At 40.7% G+C, this 19,486-nt stretch overlaps 1 protein-coding gene across 2 annotated transcripts in view; it reads left to right on the top strand.

Moving 5' to 3' along the window:
• The window catches only part of tada2a (transcriptional adaptor 2A), a 19,942-nt gene extending 6,307 nt beyond the window's left edge, over window positions 1-13,635 (top strand). Inside the window, exons 10-15 of one of the 2 annotated variants that reach the window (XM_028573829.1) lie at window positions 1,436-1,546; window positions 3,807-3,878; window positions 7,709-7,841; window positions 8,098-8,141; window positions 10,109-10,188; window positions 10,927-13,635. In XM_028573829.1, coding sequence (XP_028429630.1) covers window positions 1,436-1,546; window positions 3,807-3,878; window positions 7,709-7,841; window positions 8,098-8,141; window positions 10,109-10,188; window positions 10,927-11,112 — 626 coding nt within the window. In that variant the 3' untranslated portion in view covers window positions 11,113-13,635. The remainder of the gene's footprint in view (window positions 1-1,435; window positions 1,547-3,806; window positions 3,879-7,708; window positions 7,842-8,097; window positions 8,142-10,108; window positions 10,189-10,926) is intronic. The other variant, XM_028573830.1, reaches the window with a different exon arrangement.
• The last annotated feature ends 5,851 nt before the right edge of the window (window positions 13,636-19,486 follow it).

Below are 19,486 nucleotides of genomic sequence, written 5' to 3'. Positions count from 1 at the left end.
CACAAGCACTCCTCTGGCACCCACACAACAGCTTTCCTCTCTGGCTTTGACACTTGTCTGTTACTCAGCAAAACGGGCGATGCTGGGGGCCGAACACAACAAGGTCTTCAGAGTGTGTATGCTTGTAGAATGAATTAAATGGTGCTGAATAGACGTCTGTGGCGCTAATCTAAGGGTTTGATCGATCTGATGGTTTAATACATTTCGTTATGTTGTGCTCTTCAAAAGTAAAACAAAAAAATGTTTTAGAACACTTGGCTCTGGTTAACAATTACACTAAAATGGCTGCAGTTAGGGCTGGGCAATATATCGATATTATATTGATATATGAGATTAGATATTGTCTTAATTTTTGGATATCGTAAAATTGCAAAAGGACACAAGTGTTGTCTTTTCCTGGTTTTAAAGGCTGCATTACAGTGAAGTGATATCGTTTTCTGATCTTACCAGACTGTTGTAACTGTTCTATTATTTGCCTTTACCCACTGAGTCATTATATCCACATTACTGATGATTATTTATCAAAAATCTCATTGTGTAAATATTTGTTATTGTGAAAGCACCAATTGTCAACCCTACAATATCACCAATCGATATCAAGATATTTGGTCAAAGATTTCATGATATTTCATTTTCTCCATATCGCCCAGCTCTTGCTGCAAATGGCAATGAAACTTGAATCTCTGGACCCATTTTGGATGTTGGATAACTTGTAAAACATTGATGATTAAATGTCTAGGTAACCAATTAACCATAGCCCCCACAGAGTTAGAGATGCCATTCTGTATTAATGTTCAATAATTGTAAAGGAAGAAGCTTAAGAATCAGAGTTGATTCATCACATACGTGTTTACTAAAAAGCTGGTTTGCTGCAGGTGTCATTACAACAAAATAAAATGTGAGAATATAAGAATAACATTAGTAGTTTAAGGTTAGAATTAAAAATGTGTAATAAAAACAATGTTGTATGTAAACAGGGATTTGAACCTGGTTGGCTGCTTGGCATCAGCATGTTGACATTTAGCTCAAAGCAACGCTGCCTGTTCCTAGATACATCCTCTCAGAGCCGCTAGCAGGACTGAAGACTCTTAGGTTTGTTAAAAAAAGTTAGTGAGGATTGCGTGTTTTTGCTGTTCAAAAAGACCAATAGACAATCTCAAAAAATAATCCAGCCCTGTGCATTGTTGCCAGCAGTTGGATGCACAAACCAACAGCTAAAGCTAGCAGATATGAAATAGTAGTTGGCTTAAAGATTGAAATGTGGCAAATAGAAAGAAATAAAATTACTGCACTTACTCCTCAAATGCAAATGTGGTTGATGTGATTGACAATTTTGTGTGAAAGTATTTATATGGGTGGTTTTTCTTTCATATTTCTGTGTTATATTTGTTTGTATCTTCTACCCACTCACTTCTCTGCTCTCTGTCTCTTCCAGTGCTGGAGCGATGTTACCCAAAGGAGGTGCAGGAGCTATATGATGTCATGAGACGATTTGCCAGAGTGGTTGGGCCGATTGAACATGACAAATTCATCGAAAGTCATGCATGTTAGTATCTGGCTGAGTACACATGGATAGGCTCTGAGAATCAGTCCCAAACACAGATAATGAATTGAACCAGTTCTATCCAAACTGCCTCGACATTACTAGACTTTTTTTTTTTTTTTTTTTTGGGAAGGTAATGTCAGACCCTTTTCTCTTTTCTCAGGCAATACCCATATTTGTATATACAAATGGGAGACACATTAAAGGAAACACCAGGGCTTGACATTAACTTTTTGAGGCACTTGTCCTTTGGACAAGTACATTTACGTTTCACTTGTCCATGAACAAAAGTCACTTGTCCGGGTAAAGATTCATCATTTTATAAACTTTTTTGTGTTTTGCTAATGTAGAATTTGAAGAAACCATTGAAAGCATCCAAACACTATCAACATTAATACAATTCAGTTTAAACAGTAGAAACAAATGTGTCCCAAGAATAGATTTCCCCTTCAACAAGAAAAAAGGATCTCCAGACTGATACTTCAAAGTTATACTTTGCACGCCGGTGTGCAGAAGTTAATATATTAAGATTCTAAGTGAATATTTTAAAGTTTCTCATTACTTTCAGTTACTATGTCAATATATTGAGATATTGAGTCAATATATTGAGATTGTAAATCAATATTTTGAATGTTCTCATTGCTTTGAAATTCTTAGTCAATATTCTGAGTTACTAAGTCAATATATTACGATACTAAGCCAATATATTGAGATTAAGTCAATATTTTATAGTTTCTCATTACTTTGATATTCTTTGTTTATATTCTGAGATACTGAGTCAATATATTGAGATACTAATTCAATATTTTGACCAGAGGTAGTGGTGACTTGAACTTATACTATATCTAAAATAATTTTGTAGACGTAACAATGGATTTTGCCACTAAATGTTGGTGTCAGCGTGTTTTTTTTTTTTTTTTTTTTCTACAATTTCACTTACCAAGGGATCCTTTAAAAAGGTGTAGCTACTTTACAGTTGATTATTACCTGATATTTAATCCGCTACAAACGAGTAGCGGAGCAGCTAGTAACGTTACGAGGCAGAGAGCCAGCCGTCAAGAGTCAAATTAACTTCATGCTTCAATGCTTCATCCGCACAAAGCACACTTCTATCGCCACGAGTGACTGCTTTATTCGGCTCGTTTTCTGTGAACGATGTGGGGACGGGGTAACGTTAAAGCGTAGTTAGCATGCTAACGTTAGCTAACTAACACCGGCTGCCTGGCTTGCTGGTTCCGCGGTGCTTTCATGCTGTATCGCTTACAGAGAAGGAGCTGAACAGTGGGCTGGGTCTAACGTCAGCGGTCCGCTCTCTCGCTGCTGCTGGGTCTAACGTTAGTTAATGTATTTGTTTCAAATAGGTAAAGTAAAATCTGTAACATAAACGGAATGAGTGGCACATAATAACGTATATAATGCTTCATCCACACAAAGCACATTGCTATCGCCACGAGTGACTTCTGTTTTCAGCTGGTTTTCTGTGAACGATGTGGCGAGGAGGTAACGTTAAGGTGGAGTTAGCAAGCTAACACCGGCTAGCTCGCCGTGCTTTCATGCTGCTTCGCTTTCGGAGAATGCGCTGAACAGCGGGCTGGGTCTAACGTTAGCGGCCCGCCGACCCGCTGCCCGGGATTGTGGGGTAAAATATGTATTTGTTTCAATTCTGTAACATTGACAAAATGAGTGGCATTTTGTTTTGTTTGAGTTTTAACTTGTCCAGTGGGGCAAGTAAATTTCTCTTCCACTTGTCCTACAAAAAATCCACTTGTCCCGGACAAGCCCTGTTAACACCAACATGAAGTGTCTTAGTAAGATCTCCTGAACAGCTTCTATGCTCCTAGATTCTGCAAGTTTCTGAAACTTGTGTAAAAAATATATCCTTTCATTTGGAGTTTTGATGATTTTGGGAAATATGCTTCTTTGTTTTGTGGTGGAGAGTTAGATGAAAAGAGTGATACCACTCTTAGAAATGAGAGTGATATCCTTTAACTCTCCACAAGTATGTGAATAAGCAGGCTTCCCAAAATGTCAAACATTTCTTCTAAATGTATCGATATTGGTCAATATAGATGCACATTGTACATGTATATATTGATGGCTAGAAATTAGTATGAACTCCTCATAAAACTGAGTGATGCAAAATGTTTACTTATTGTGTTGGATGCGGTTTTAAGAATTGTGCTATGGCTGTGTGAGACAGAGTTCAGATAGCTGTCTTTGTAACAGTACATTCAGATGTACCTTAATCTCCTTATCCTTGCAGTAGAGTTTGATCTGAGGAGAGAGATCCGCAGGCTGCAGGAGTACAGAAAAGCAGGGATCAAGTCTTTCTGCAGTGAGTCTAGTTTGACCTTTTCACTCCTGTTCAACAAAACTTCAATTAAAAGTTGCATGCCTAAGCAGGGAAAATGTATTTATATTCAGATTTGAGCTAAAGTCTTTATTTTGAGTTTGGCTTTACATTTAGTAATTGTTATTGGCAACAGTGTATCATACGGTGGCCCTGAGAGGCCACAGCACGCAACAATAAGACAACACGTGCAAATAAACCACAGCACGCACTAATAAGACAACACGCACTAATAAGACAACACGCACTAATAAGACAACACGCGCTAATAAGACAACACGCGCTAATAAGACAACACGCACTAAGACAACACGCACTAATAAGACAACACGCACTAATAAGACAACACGCACTAATAAGACAACACGCGCTAATAAGACAACACGCACTAAGACAACACGCACTAATAAGACAACACGTGCAAATAAGACAACACGCGCAAATAAGACAACACGCGCTAATAAGACAACACGCGCAAATAAGACAACACGCACTAATAAGACAACACGCGCTAATAAGACAACACGCACTAAGACAACACGCACTAATAAGACAACACGTGCAAATAAGACAACACGCGCAAATAAGACAACACGCGCAAATAAGACAACACGCACTAATAAGACAACACGCACTAATAAGACAACACGCGCTAATAAGACAACACGCACTAAGACAACACGCACTAATAAGACAACACGTGCAAATAAGACAACACGCGCAAATAAGACAACACGCGCTAATAAGACAACACGCGCAAATAAGACAACACACACTAATAAGACAACACGCACTAATAAGACAACACGTGCAAATAAGACAACACGCGCAAATAAGACAACACGCGCAAATAAAATAAATAAGACAACACACACTAATAAGACAACACGCACTAATAAGACAACACGTGCAAATAAGACAAATAAGACAACACGTGCAAATAAGACAAACAAATAAGACAACACAAATAAGACAACACACACTAATAAGACAACACACACTAATAAGACAACATGCACTAATAAGACAACACGCGCAAATAAGACAACACGCGCAAATAAGACAACACGTGCAAATAAGACAACACGTGCAAATAAGACAACACGTGCAAATAAACCACAGCACACACTAATAAGACAATACATGCAAATAGCCCACACCACAACGGAAGTGTTTCCAGGGGACACTTTTAAGTGATGCACATGTGCCTTAACCATTGGCTTTCCGGTACATAGACAGACCAACAACAGGACGATTTTAACAATTTTCGCCATTTTATTCATCACTAAATTCACTTCTGAATACGTTTTAGGCGAGAAATGAACTCTTTAGATTTCGAATATAGGCAGTCTTGCAAAAATCGTTGCCGAATTGACAATTGGTTTCAAAGTTTTCAGAATTGAGTAGCTCCATAAAGTGACGCGACAGCCAGCTAGTGCCTGCCGGGGCGCTAGGTCGTCGCTCAGACAGTCGTGCTCAGAGACCCCCCTCTAAGCTGGAGGTCTCTCAGACCGCTGTCGTAAATAAGAGGCTTTTATTTCGCCATTGATGGATTATTTGTTTAAGTATCACAACACATGTCCATTTTAAGAGTAACCTGTGGTTAGCTGCATTTTCGGAGTTAAACTCCACAAGCGCTTGCAGGCTTAACAACCTCGCTGGCCGGCTGTCTCACACACACACACACACACACACACACACACACACACACACAGATACATAATAATAAAATACTGAGCACCCTACTTGTGCCAGACTGCCAGTAGGCTACATTCATTTAAAATTAAACATTGCAGTTGGCGCTGAGTGGAGCGTTGGTGGCATTGATTCTTAATTTCCCACGAAGCTGATCGTGGTTACGTGTCAGTTAAACTTCTCATCTCCAATCCTATCTGTATTTGTGAGAAGTGGCGCTGTCCTGAGTTGAAAGCCTATTTTACGGCTTTGTTATCGGGCCGCTGTCCATTTCCTAAAATTCAGAAATGCAAACCTTTTTTTTTTTTTTTTTTTTTTTTTTTTTTTTTGAAGGGCGTGCGCACGTGAGCACCCACAGGGGAAAACATAAATCGGTGCCTACACACACACACAGCCATAGCGCAGCGGGGGGGGGGATACCTGTTTGTCTTCAGGAGAATTGTTTAAATTATTTATTATTAATTAAATTATTAGCTTTAATTTTATTGTTTATGGTTTAGCTCTAACACCCCTAACTTATTCAAAAGAGTGGAACGCGATCCCTACTAGTATTAGTGTATTAGTTTAAGTCAGTTTAAATTATAAAAAGAAGTAGGCCTATGCACTGGCGTGTCCTAGGTGTCCTTATTAGTGTTATGTGGAATTATCATTTATATATTATTGTAGTGCACTGTAAATGCCTAGGGACAACAGATGGAAATTAGCAATTCAAATGATAAAGGTTGGTGTCTCCCCTTTAGTCTACATAACATGTCAGAGCATGTTACCACTTTATGTACAACTGTTCATCTATCATACAGACTGAAACTCAACTTCTAATAAATCAGAAAACAAATACACCAACAAAAAAGTATGAGCTAAATACCAAATGTAATGTATATAGCCTATGTCATAATTTAAACAAGTCTCCCGCATCTGCCTGCTGCGCTCTGGCCGTGTGTGTGTGTCTGCATAGGCGCGGATTTATGTTTTCCAAAGTGGGTGCTCACGGGCGCACGCCCTTCAAAAAATAAAAAATAAATAAAAAAAAGTCAAAAATTGTTTGCATTTCAGAACGTTAGGAAATGGTCAGCGACCCGAACGAACACACACCCTTCGATAAAAAAAAATAGGCTTTCAACTCAAAAAGCGCCACTTCTCACAAATACAAAGGATTGGAGATGAGTAGTTGTGTGTGTAACCACGATGTGTGTGTCAATTCCACCAACATAACCAATCACACCATGTGTGTGCTATGTTTAATTTTAAATGAATGTAGCCTACTGGTAGTCTGGTATATGTAGGGTGCTCAGTAGTGTGTGTGTGTGTGTGTGTGTGTGTGTGTGTGTGTGTGTGTGTGTGTGTGTGTGTGTGTGTTGTCTTATTAGTGCGTGCTGTGGTTTATTTGCACGTGTTGTCTTATTTGCACGTGTTGTCTTATTGTTGTGTGCTGTGGTTTATTTGCATGTGTTGTCTTATTTGCATGTGTTGTCTTATTACGGCCTGGCTCTACTCCACTCGACTCAGCTTGCTCTTTTTTGGTTTTCCATTGAAAAAAATAAATAAATAAAACTTGCAAAAGTTGTCTTTGTACCTGGTACTTTTTGATACCACCTCAGTCGAAGGTCCAAGTGAGCAGAGCCAATACTAGAAGGTTGAGTTAAAATAGTGCAGACCACTGATTGGCCAGAGAGAAATGTGACTTGCGTGACACGGAACTTTCTGCATAAACTCCCTATTTTAAAATAGCCAAGCTATGTCATTAGATCCAAATTTTTGTATTCACTCGACAGATTTAAAAAAAAAATGTCAGCCTGAAAAACTACGACGTACAATTGACGAAGTGCAGAAGTTCCTCTGTTCAGTTGTTAATTTAAAAGGCGAATGTCGCATTGAAGATGATGTCATGGCAGATTCTCGCTGCAGCGGTATTTCAATCAGGTGAGAATTCGGGTTTACACTGAGGGCGTAATCTGCAGTGGAAAACAAAAAGAGAAAGGCAATGGGAGTCAAGTTGAGCTGAACCATCCAGTTGGAATTAGACATTAGTCACCATCCAGAAACCATTTGACACAACATACTTTTTTATAATCCTTGTTATGTGATGGCTCTGCTGACCTCTCTGTGTAACCAACTTCCAGGTGCCAAGGTGTATGAGCGGGTGAAGCGGATGCGGGAGGAGGAGCGGAGGAAGCGGACCATGTTGTGTGACGTGCTGCAGTACATCCAGGATGGCAGAGCCTGCCAGCAGTGGCTCAGCAAACAGGCTGCAATGTGAGGCTTCCTGCGTGTTATCCAGCGTGTAACAGAGGGGCTGGTGAATTCGCATTCCCCGGCGATGCTGACCTCCATCGCAGAGACGACTAGAGCAGACACTTATGTTACTGTGTTACTGTGCATCTCACTTCAACCTCCATCTCTTCAATATTTTTTGTCTTTTTAATGTGTTGCTGGCATTTTCTTTGGGTGGTTTCCAAGTTCCTCTAATTATTTCACCTTTTTGTATGTGTGTGTGTCTTTATGATTACAGAGATGCTGGCATCACTCCAGCTGTCACAACAATCACAGTGTCAGGTACGAAGCTTCTCTCCACCTGTGCCTTTATGCTCCCTCCTCTCTGTCGCCTTGGCATTGGCACATTAATGCAGACGCTCCTCCATAAATACACTCGGATAATAGGCCCCTACATGCATATTTTTATCTTGCTGTTTTTCTCTTTCAAATTAGCTGCCTTAACCTCTAGAGCACAAATGGGACCCACGCTCCCACACGGCTATATCTATCTATCTTCTGTAATTTCAGGAACGTCTGTCTGTCTGTCTGTCTGTCTGTCTGTCTGGGTGTTAAGCGCATATCTCTCGAACAGTTAGTCCGATGGATTTCAAACTTGACGGGTGTCTTGCTATGGGCACGAGTAAGTGTTGACGTTGTTTGGTTTAGAAATGCAAAAGATATTGTTAAATATATAGGTAAAAGAAGCACACATTGGCTTTTGCCGCTCCAGCCACTGGCCACTCCCCCTCTGCTCACTCAGTGAGCAGAGAGCGATAGAGAGAGACAGACAGACAGACTTTGGCAGCTAAAATGTGTTTAACTTTGAATAAACAAATGACAATTCCCGAATTTAAGAATGTTTCAGAATCCCACACATGCCAAGCACAACCAACTACAACCACAGACAGAGTGTGATAAAGCGAGATGTATCTGTATGTGTGTCCCTGTTTGGGGGGGAAGGTAACCTGCACATCAACGCCTCTAACTCTTTTCCTGATATTGTATTAAATTGCTGTGAGCTGGCAGAACATAATGTAGCCTAATCTCAGAGATTATTCCTTCAGAGTGCTGTGCAATGCAAGACAATCTCAGAGCTGAACCGGGCAGATAGCCTACATGAGATTTCATCAGACTCACCCTGGGTCGGGTTAATTAAGTCGCCAAAATACCCCCCGCAAATCATATCCCCTACTTCACTGTTAACCGTCAAGCCACTAAACCTGTATGGAAATGTACACCTCTGCTAGAATGTTAAATTCCTTAATGATCCAACAAGAGATCGATCTCTCTCTCTCTCTCTCTCTCTCTCTCTCTCTCTCTCTCTCTCTCTCTCTCTCCCCCTCTCTCTCTCCCCCTCTCTCTCTCTCTCTCCCCCCTCTCTCTCTCCCCTCTCTCTCTCTCTCCCTCTCTCTCTCTCTCTCTCCCTCTCTCTCTCTCCCCCCTCTCTCTCTCCTCTCTCTCTCTCTCTCTCTCTCTCCCCCTCTCTCTCTCGCCCTCCCTCCCAGCGCGCGCACGCACACACACTCCGGTTCTGGTGGTTGATGAACGCAGATATGTGCTGTTTAGCTCTCATAACGGGCAGGGTGGGTAGCACGCTGCCATGAGTCCATGATGCTAATGTCTGATTACTCCACATTTTAATTGTGAGATTTTGTGATTTACATTCTGATTCTGCAATGTTCTCTGTCAGGTAAATATAGAAGCACAATGTCTTCTGGTGTCTGGGGGGTGCGTTTTCATCCAAGAGACGCTGTGATTGGTGGATAGGATATGGAGCAGGGGACTGACAGCGACATAACCAATCACATTATGACAAACACTCCACTTAGCACCAATTGCAATGTTTAATTTTAAATAAATGTAGCCTACTGGCAGTCTGGCACACGTGGGTGCTCAGCGGGTGCTAGTATCGACGCCTATGTCTTCCTCTGATGTAGACGTAGCCTACACTAAGTCAGTAGATAGTAGGCTATACAGTGGAGTTGCATATTAAGTGGTTCAGGGTCCTTCTGTAAGTCATTTTGGGGTACACTTTGGTTGTGATAAATTCTACAAGCAGCAACACCACAGGCCAAGCAATCAGCCCGTTTTCAACGGGCACAGCACTAGTTTACACAATTTGCAAACCATAAATATTTGTTCCCCTGTCTCCTCCAAGCAAAACAATTAACTGCATGTTGTCAGCCTGCTATTATATTGTTTGAAGTGTAGACCAACACTGGGGTTCTGCATGTCTGTTTGACTGTTGGTGACTTTCTGCTCCACAGCGACAGGTAGGCGGAGCGCCCCTCCTCTCAACCTGACTGGGCTTCCAGGGACAGAGAAACTCAACGAGCGGGAGAAAGAGGTTCATTTCTCTCTTATCTGTTCCTAAAGGGTCATACAGAAAGACCTCAGTGTGCAAATGATAAAAAAATAGGTTGTGACATTTATTATTTTGTATTATCTAAGGTCACATTCAGTTAAGCATGGAAAACCCTTGCCTCTCAAAAGCAGCAGTAAAAAAGGGCAGGTGGGATTTACACAAGCCACAAACATATCGGGAGAGCTGCGCTGTTTCAGGTATCCAACATTCCAGCAGCTTTGAGCAAAATGCTAACAGTATGCTAACATAATTACAGTGACAATGCTATCATGCTGGTATCTAACAGGTATGATGTTTAGCATGCGGAAACCAGAGTATTGGACAAATTTAACCTGCTGGTGGCGCTAAATGAAAAGTCAGAGCATCACCAAAATCAGTAGGATTCAGTATTAATCTGGCGATAGTGAATATCAATACAAAACGTCATGATGATCCATTCAATATTTGTTGAGATATGTCAGTCTAGGCCAAAGTGGTGGACTGACCGACACACCGGCATTGACACCTCCACACACCTGGCTAATTGCTGCATAAAGTGTGTGTGATTGTCAGATTCAGAAAGTTGCAGAAGTTGGTGGTCTCTACCTCCTGCTATTCTACCAGGATTTCAAATGCTGTTAGGAGCTGACAAGCTCTTTGTTTGAACTGAGCCCTTTAATAAGACATTGTCTGTTTTTTAAATGTCTCTTACTAACCCTTGTACTTGTTTTGTGCTTGTAGTTATGCCAGGTTGTGCGGCTGGTGCCGGGGGCCTACCTGGAATATAAGCAGGCCTTGCTAAATGAGTGCAGACGGCAGGGAGGGCTGCGGCTGGCACAGGCCCGAGCGCTGATCAAGATCGACGTCAACAAGACACGCAAAATCTATGATTTCCTAATTAAGGAGGGCTACATCACGAAGGCCTAGGAGCGTTTGATTTGACCACAGCGGAGATTGGATTTTGGTTAGAGGTTCATTTTTTTCTAATCTTGTAACATTGTAAGCTTGTGTTTTGTTGCTGCTGCTTTTTCAATTTTCTAACGAGGTCTGTTTGTTTTTGAGTCTATAATGTATTACAATGGCAAATGTTTTTGTATAATTCTCTGTCAGAACAATAGGGTCTCATGTTAAAATGAGGATGTATGTATTCCTGTCATAACATTTTATGAAAAAACAATGTAAAGTGTATGTTGATATTTTATCTTTATCTATCAGCCCTACTTGGACTGAAATGTCTGGGAACCCTTTAGTTCACCGGTCATGTAATTGACCTAAAATTAACTAGATATGTAACTGTAAATTCAAAGCACATTTTGTGGAAAGTGTAATTTTTTGGGGTAAAGAAGACCGTGTCATTCCAGTTAATTAATAGTCGCAACGACACTATTTTAATCAGTGCTCACCTCAAAATGCAAAAAAAAATAAAATCTACGGGCAAATATAAAATTCAACATATAAAGAGGATAAAGTTTTCAATAATAAATTAATATTTACGGGAGCAGTTCATTCAACATGTTTATAGTAATCAACAACTGCTCTAACTAATTAAAAAAATAACTACGGTAAAAACATCCTTGTCTCTATTTTCCTGCAACTAGTGGCAAACAAAAAGTTATTTTAAGAAACTTCCTAGAAATATTATTGGGAAATTGCAAACCTGTAAAATGAAGCGTTATCAAATGTTTTAAAGGCAGATACAATACGCAGGAGAGTCAGTGGATATGGATCAGTCTTGACACCAGACAAATGACTTCATGAACTCCTAGTATTTTGATCCTCTGTAGCTCTGACGACAGTTTTAAACTCAATATGAAGTAAATTATTCCTGTCTATGAATGACCACTTAATGTTTCCCGATAATATAAAGGTCTCATTGTAGAGTCATAAAATTCAGCCTGATCAATGCTGAGCTGATAGTTTTGTCAGCATTTTTGAGTGATGCTCCACAGTGACACAGTCAGTTATTGGCATCGATCCTTTCTGTCTCCATCTGTGGACGTGTTTGCCCCGCGTGACGGGAGAGAACTGTGATGAATCTAACAGCAGCAGGAGGCCACCAGCCTCCGACAGGTTTATCTGAGCAGAGAGCAGCTGCCGCATCATCCTCAGCTAACAGCCTGATTCTAACGGCAGGTTCAACCTTTGATGGTAAGGGCGAGGCGACCGTGGAGGAGCGTCTGAGCAGAAATCCTGAAATGCAGGGATTAGATCTGGATTTAAGAGGATGTGAAGGAGAAGACTTTTTATTTTTTTTATTTTATTTTTTTTTTTTTCCCTCCACAACATATGAGAAGCAGCAGAGTTAAATTATTCTTTTCACTTCTGCTCATTTTACAGGATACAATTTTCCTCATGTTACACTTGACATCTTTACTTGAGACTCAAGCTCCAGCCAGCCTCAACCACCTAGGCTTTGATCTGTCCTCTCTCCCTTTTAATTTTCTGTTTAAAGCTTGAGCTCTCATGGCTGCAAATAGCGGCGGTTGGTGTTCAGTCTGCGGTGAAAGCAGATGAACAAATGTGACCCGAATATTCTGGATTCAAAAGTGAGGCACTGCATAACAAACTCCACAATGACTGAGAAGTCATCCATGAAGCCACCATGCTGTTTAAAAATTAAAAAAAAGTATAATACAATAATTGCATTTTATAGTAAAGTGGGGGTTTCTCCAGTAGCAGTGGCAGTGAAAACTGTCCTGTCCTGTTTGTAGTGTCCTGAGGAGTGTCCCGGGACAGTCAGACACTGTCTTGTGACTCCCATGACTGTCCTGGGACACTCATCAGGACACTACTAACAGGACAGGATAGTTTTTGCTGCCACTTCTTCTTGGTTTCTGGCACAGCTTAACTTACTTGCAAAAAAAGTTTTAAAGCGTCAAACTAGCAACATTTTATGGTGAGACCGACACATTTTGGGTTGTGGTCCTCATCTGGTTCGTCATAAAATATTCACTAAGAAAATTATAAAGGCATCCAATTACATACATACATACATACATACACAGCAACCATCCAATAGTGATGTCAGTGTCCCCACCACATCCATTGGACTCACTGCATTGACGTATTCACTCATACTGTAGTAGTTTGTTATATAGTTGTGTTGCATTTGAGCAATCCCAATCAGATTGATATTGTTTTTTAAATCAATTTGCTTTTTGCCTTGATCTATCCCATCATTGTCCAGATTTAATGTTATTTTCAAAATTCAGTCTATTTCTGGTTATTACATGTAGAGATGTTCCAATACCGATACCAGTATTGGTATTGGCTCCAATACTGCCTAAAACGCTGGTATCGGTATCAGGAAGTACTGGAGTCTATGCGCCGATCCAATACCACATAATAAAGCCCTAAAGAAAATCTAGGTTAAAGTAGTTTCTTTATGTTCATTTTCCGTTATAACTGACTGTCAAACTGGAGAATAAAATAAAGTTCTGTGGCATTCATTGTTTGTGTTAGTTCATGTTTCACAAAGAGTTTAACCTGAGCCAGACCGACAACAGAGATAGAAATCATATCCCATCCATACAGGGATAGTAGTATACAGCTGTTCAAACATAATGAAATATATGACACACTGGTATCGTATCAGTATTCGGTATTGGCCAATACGCAAGGTTCAGGTATCGGTATCGGGAAGCTAAAAATAGTATCGGACCATCTCTAATTACATGCAGCGTATTGTAACTCCAGCTCAATATATGGTTTGCCCAAGCTCTTGCTTAAGATATTTTTTCTCCAATCGAGTTCAGCTTCTTCCACTGCGGAGGCCGAGCTGAGCTGAGTGTTTCATTAGTGTCGACAGCTTTATTTCTTTCTCCAAGGACGTGTGTGTCTCAGTCTGTGACTTGCTTTGTATCTCCTCTGACTCAAAGAGAGGGATGTGAATGCAGACACCAGCAGATGACAGGAGGGGCTTTTCAGACAATCATCAAGTCCAGTGAAATAGAAGACGATCAAGTCACGAGTGTATTAGCCTTTTTTTTTTTACACTGCACAGATCACATATTTGTTCACCATACAGAATGTGTCATATATTGGCAGTCAAGCTGAGCAGACTCCTCACTTGCTTCACCCAGCACATGTTGTGCCATGGCCCCCTCTCTGTCACTGAGTCTGTGCTGTAGTGGCAGGGGCAGCAGACGGAGCAGATGTTAGTGTGTCAGCGCTCTGCATGTGTGCACAGATGCAACATTTCTCAACCCACCCACGCACTCTCCTTCTCACTTTGCTCTAGGTAATTTGATGCTGGCTGCCATTGGGAAGAGAATCGTGTATACGTGTTGATCTTATAAACATCACATACAGAGAGAAAGACATTCTGACAGTTTAAAATCAACACATTTCACAGGAACGATGGATAGGATTATGTAAATCAGGTTTCATTATTTTACATAATTTCATTATTTTACATAATTTCATTATTACATCAATTTCAATTAAAAACATAAACAAGAGAAATGCTTTTCAGATGGGGTTTAGAAAATGTTTTTGTAATGATATGGAGGATATGATGCTTTTATTTTGGTTTTTGTCCTCCTTGTTATTGTCTTGTGGGTGTTTATGTGCCTACAAATAATAATACTTGTTGATTTAAGAAGATAAACCCTCTTATCTTAAGAACTATCCTGGTAATGGTATTCATTTGTTTGTTAGTATTAGTTTTGGTATTATTTAGGTTTTGTTACTTTTATTATTATTAGTGTGTGTGCTCTTCGCTTGTTTGTTTGCATTTGAGTGTGCAAGCTTTGGAAGTAATAGTAGTTGTATATCATCTTTGTTATATTTTTGTTATCCTACAGAACACATAGCAAACTGGATCCAGAGGAAATGATGTGATCCCTGTTAAGATATGTTCATTTGCTGTCAATTGTATCTCTATTATTAATTTGCAAAGTTACAGTATTGAGATAAACATATCCTTGCATAGTCATGGAGATGTTTCTTTTTATTAGAACAGTAAATCTAGGCTACTGTGTTTTGGGAAATTAAAAAGAACACACAACATGTCCTGAAAAAAATCGATCCACTGGTTTTAGAGCTTCTCCTCTGCTGGTGCCTTATTGATTTTTAACTTTGCTGCTATTCAGGGAAAAAAAGATTTCTCCCACATCTTTGCTCAGTGTTGTTGAAACCCTCTTTTCAAAGGACACACTCTATACAAGCCACCCGGCCTGCTTTAGTTTGCCATTATTGCTCGGTAGTGATTAACAGAGAGGTGAACCCATCAACACAAGAGGTTCCCTTGGCAACCAGGTCTGTGGCATGCTGAAGTCTGGGAGAAGGAGCGGCGGTGGGGAGGAGGGAGGCAGGGGGCAGACATTGGCCCTGTTGCTCATGCTCATTTGCTGGGCAAAGGAGTCGTGACTAACCAGCAGAGCCTCCCCTCCCCCCCCTCCCCATCTGCGCACGTTCTTTTTCTCACTGTCATGGAAGAATAAAAAGATGCCTCCACTGTGTTTTTTCTTCTTCGTGCATGGATGGATGGTAACAGTATGTGTGTGTGTGTGTGTGTGTGTGTGTGTGTGTGTGTGTGTGTGTGTGAGGCGTCTCAGGTCTCATTCCTTTTTGGCACGGCAGCAAATGTGTGTGATGTCAGAGCAGCACGGATCAGAGTGACGGGGAGGCTCCATGCTGTGCTCAGCCACCTCGCTGCTCTCACATGTTGCCACAGCAAACACTTAGATCCCTTGTGTATTTACCGACATGACAGCTGGAGCCATGGAGGCACCTGTGGAATCAGCAGCGACTTTATTTAGACCCCCATCCCCCTCCCCCTTTTCCTCTCCTCCCTCCTGCACGCCTGGTCTAGCATCTCCACCACTGCTGACCACAAAACACTTTCCATTCTCCTCATCTTACCACCGCTCAGCCCGTCTGTCACACACATCAGCACAGACTGAAATAAATACCTCTAGTGTTACAAGCCAGCTGGGGTCATCTTGCAGATTTACAGGGTTTACTTTCTCAGCTATAATCATTCATCAACTTGTTAGCAGACGACACTCTGATAATCTGCTGAGGCTTGAACTCTCAGTTTGTGCCAATTTTTTTCCAGATAGCTGATGCTGTCATCATCAGCATTTTCCCTGAATGATTTGTTTTTAGCATCCTGAATGGGATCACTGTGCTCATAATTTACTATGTGGATTGACTGATCTCCGCTGCCTCTCAGAAAGTGCCATAACTGAACATCACAGGTTATTGAGCGTCTGTATACGTTTGAGAGATGTGCAAAGGATTTGTACGGTTGAATCACCGTGGCACCCTCTGCAATGTCGAACCCATCACTTATCTTGTGTTACAGACAGTCAGGGTTAATCAATGTCACTACCTGCTTCATTCAGAGCAGACAGCTCCTTCAGAACGTGGCTGCAGGTGCTTGTTATTACGGTGATGGTGTCATTGTAAATTTTCAGCCTCCATGGCAGCCATATTAAGCAGGAGCGTCTTCCCAGAATGCCTCTGACTCATCTGACATTTCACTCTGAACCCCAGTCTTTGTCTCTCCAGCCTGCAGCTCTATCTCTATCCAGCTCTCTATCCATTTTACATTACACCGTTCAAATTCAAGGTCACCACTTTTTAAACATCTACCTTTCCTTTTTTTTTTTTTTTTTTTTTACTTCTTGTTCATTCCATTCACAGATATTTTGTGTCACCAGTTCCTCTTCTCTTTAAACATTGAATTTCAATCAACATGAGCTCTTATGTCTTATGCATAGCATTTCAAGTACAGGGTGGAAATCAGTGTCAACGACTGTCTCTGTTTTTTCCTTCATAGTGCAGAAACACCCTTGCACCAGTTTGCACCGCCTGGTACTGCTGCTGTTTGTTTCCAGTTGATTGAATTTGCAATGTAATTAGGAATGACTCTGAGGCAGGGGCCATGGGTTTATGGATGGAGTAATATCTCCCCCAGGAGCCCTTTGAAATAGGATTGACTTTGGAAGGCATGTCTAATTATGGTTTTGTACATGGAGATATTCACGAAGGGCTGCACAGACAGCCCTGCTGCAGTCTTAAAGGTCTCAGAGTTGCTGCCATATAGATGGTCCAAACGTCCACGAGACTCGAGCTCTGCGAGGATATCAAGCTGTTTCCTCCAGGGCAGGACATAATGAGATTTAAAATAACAGACCTAAAGAACAGACAGTAATAATAATAATAATACATTTAATTTATAATGCGCTTTTCATCAGAGATCTCAAAGTGCTACAGGTTAGAAATAAAAAATGATTAAAAAAAACAACCAAAAAGTGTATTTGTTTTCCATTTCCACCTGTTGCCTACAATGCCAGGGCAACATTTAAACTGGTAATGTGTGCATTTGTGTGTGCGTTAAACAATTAGATTCCTACTGAAATGGAAACATTGCCTGAGCCACTGTGGGGTGTGATCCTACATATTGCATCTCCAACACTGAGTTTGCTCTCTGGGTTTTATAAGTTCAAGACCTGCAACATGATCACACAAGCCTTTGCAGGCATTCAAATAAACAGTTGCATGTGAAGCTACTGTATCACATGTTCTCACCAGTCACGTGTGTACTAGAAGGTGTTAGGTTTAAGAAAAAGAACACCTTTTTAGTAGCAAATATAACACATCAGTGTCAGTGAAATTTGGTGTCTTAATGCTAAACAAGACGCCAGGGAGTTGGCTTGCATGCTGCAGCCTGTGATGCCCTTTGAGAACATGTTTCCAATAACTACAACAAGAAGAGTTACTTTGGGGTGTCCTCTAGCTCACCCAGTAAGAACGTTCGCCCCATGTAGGCTGAGTCCTGCAGCGGCGCAGGTTTGAGTCCAACCTGCTGCCCTTCGCTGTGTGTCATCCCCCATCTCTTTCCCACCTTTCATGCCTATCCACTGTCACTATATAATAAAGGGAAAAAGCCCCCCAAAAAACTCTTAAAAAAGAACAATAATTACTTTGTTCATCTGTAAATCTGTAAATCTGTAAATGCATGGTTAAAGAATAATCTGATTGATAAGCAGGCCTGTATTATTAACGACACCAAGATCATGTCCTCGGTAATATTTCTAGGAATTTGGGGGTGTATTGAGTTCATGTTGTTGTGTATCATGTTGTGGGATTTTTTAAGGCTGGTTTGGATGTCTATAAGGCAGTTTTAAGTCAAAAAACTAAATAAATTAAAAGGGATTTGGTATTATCCACCAGAATTAGAGAAGGCTTTGAAACAACATTTAGATGTAAAATTACCTCTGTATTTCTAAAATACTGGCTACAGCCCTGCTGATAGGCTTACTTTTAGAGAATATTTTCCAATAACTTCTTAGAAAAAGCATCACAAACATTTTGAAGAAATCAAACAGTGTCTTGTTTAGAAAGAGTCAGAACTGCGAAGCCATCAAAATTGCATTTCAGTCAGGCTTTGATGATTCTTCTACTTGAGACAAGAGGTTTGTTTGTTCTGTAGTTGCATCTCACCAATAGTTTTCAGCATTGTGCTCTGGGGAGGTGCCTGATCCCCCCACCTCCTCTGTATGAGGAGTAATTAATGCCAGAGAGGAAGAAGAGAAGCAGAATTGCCTGTATGGAAGGTGATTGTTGTCTCAAACGTGCATATAGTCACTCACCTATCTTCAGTCACTTTATTAAAGGAACACGCCGACTTATTGGGAATTTAGCTTATTCACCGTAACCCCCAGAGTTAGACTAGTCCATACATACCCTTCTCATCTCCGTGTGTGCTGTAATGCTGTCTGACGGCTCCAGCAGCATCAGGCCAGCACAGAACCTGCAGGTGAATGGTTCCAGTAATCCTACTGCTCCCAATAAGTGACAAAATAGGTCATTGGTCGCTTTTAAGAGGATGTTGTTTGACTTGGAGGCAGTCACATCTGGCTGTAGATGTTTTACCTGATTTGGTTAAGATTGTGGTTGACTTTGAGGGATTTGCTGTTTCAGTTGTTTTATGTTCTTAGTGTTTTTGTGTATTTTGTATTTGCATGTACTGTATGTGTGGTTGTACTGCTGCCTGCCTTGGCCAGGACACTCTTGAAAAAGAGATTTTTAATCTCAATGAGTTTCTTCCTGGTTAAATAAAGGTTAAATAAAAAAAAAAAAAAAAAAAAAACGCCAACATGTTCCTATTTACATGTTGTGATTTGTAGAGTCACAGCATGTACAAAAAACAACGTAACATGAGACACAGCCGTCTTCTAACCGTAAACAAACCGGGAACTATATTCTCAGGCGGAAGAATATAGTACTTTGGCGGAGTGATATGCTCGCAGCAAGCCTGTCTGAGAATATAGTTCCCGGTTTGTTTACT

This window comes from Perca flavescens, chromosome 3 (genome assembly GCF_004354835.1).
Source record: "Perca flavescens isolate YP-PL-M2 chromosome 3, PFLA_1.0, whole genome shotgun sequence".
In the NCBI taxonomy this organism is placed as follows: Eukaryota; Metazoa; Chordata; class Actinopteri; order Perciformes; family Percidae; genus Perca; species Perca flavescens.
The sequence above is the reverse complement of the archived record's forward strand: the minus strand, read 5'-3'. Positions and strand labels throughout refer to the sequence as shown.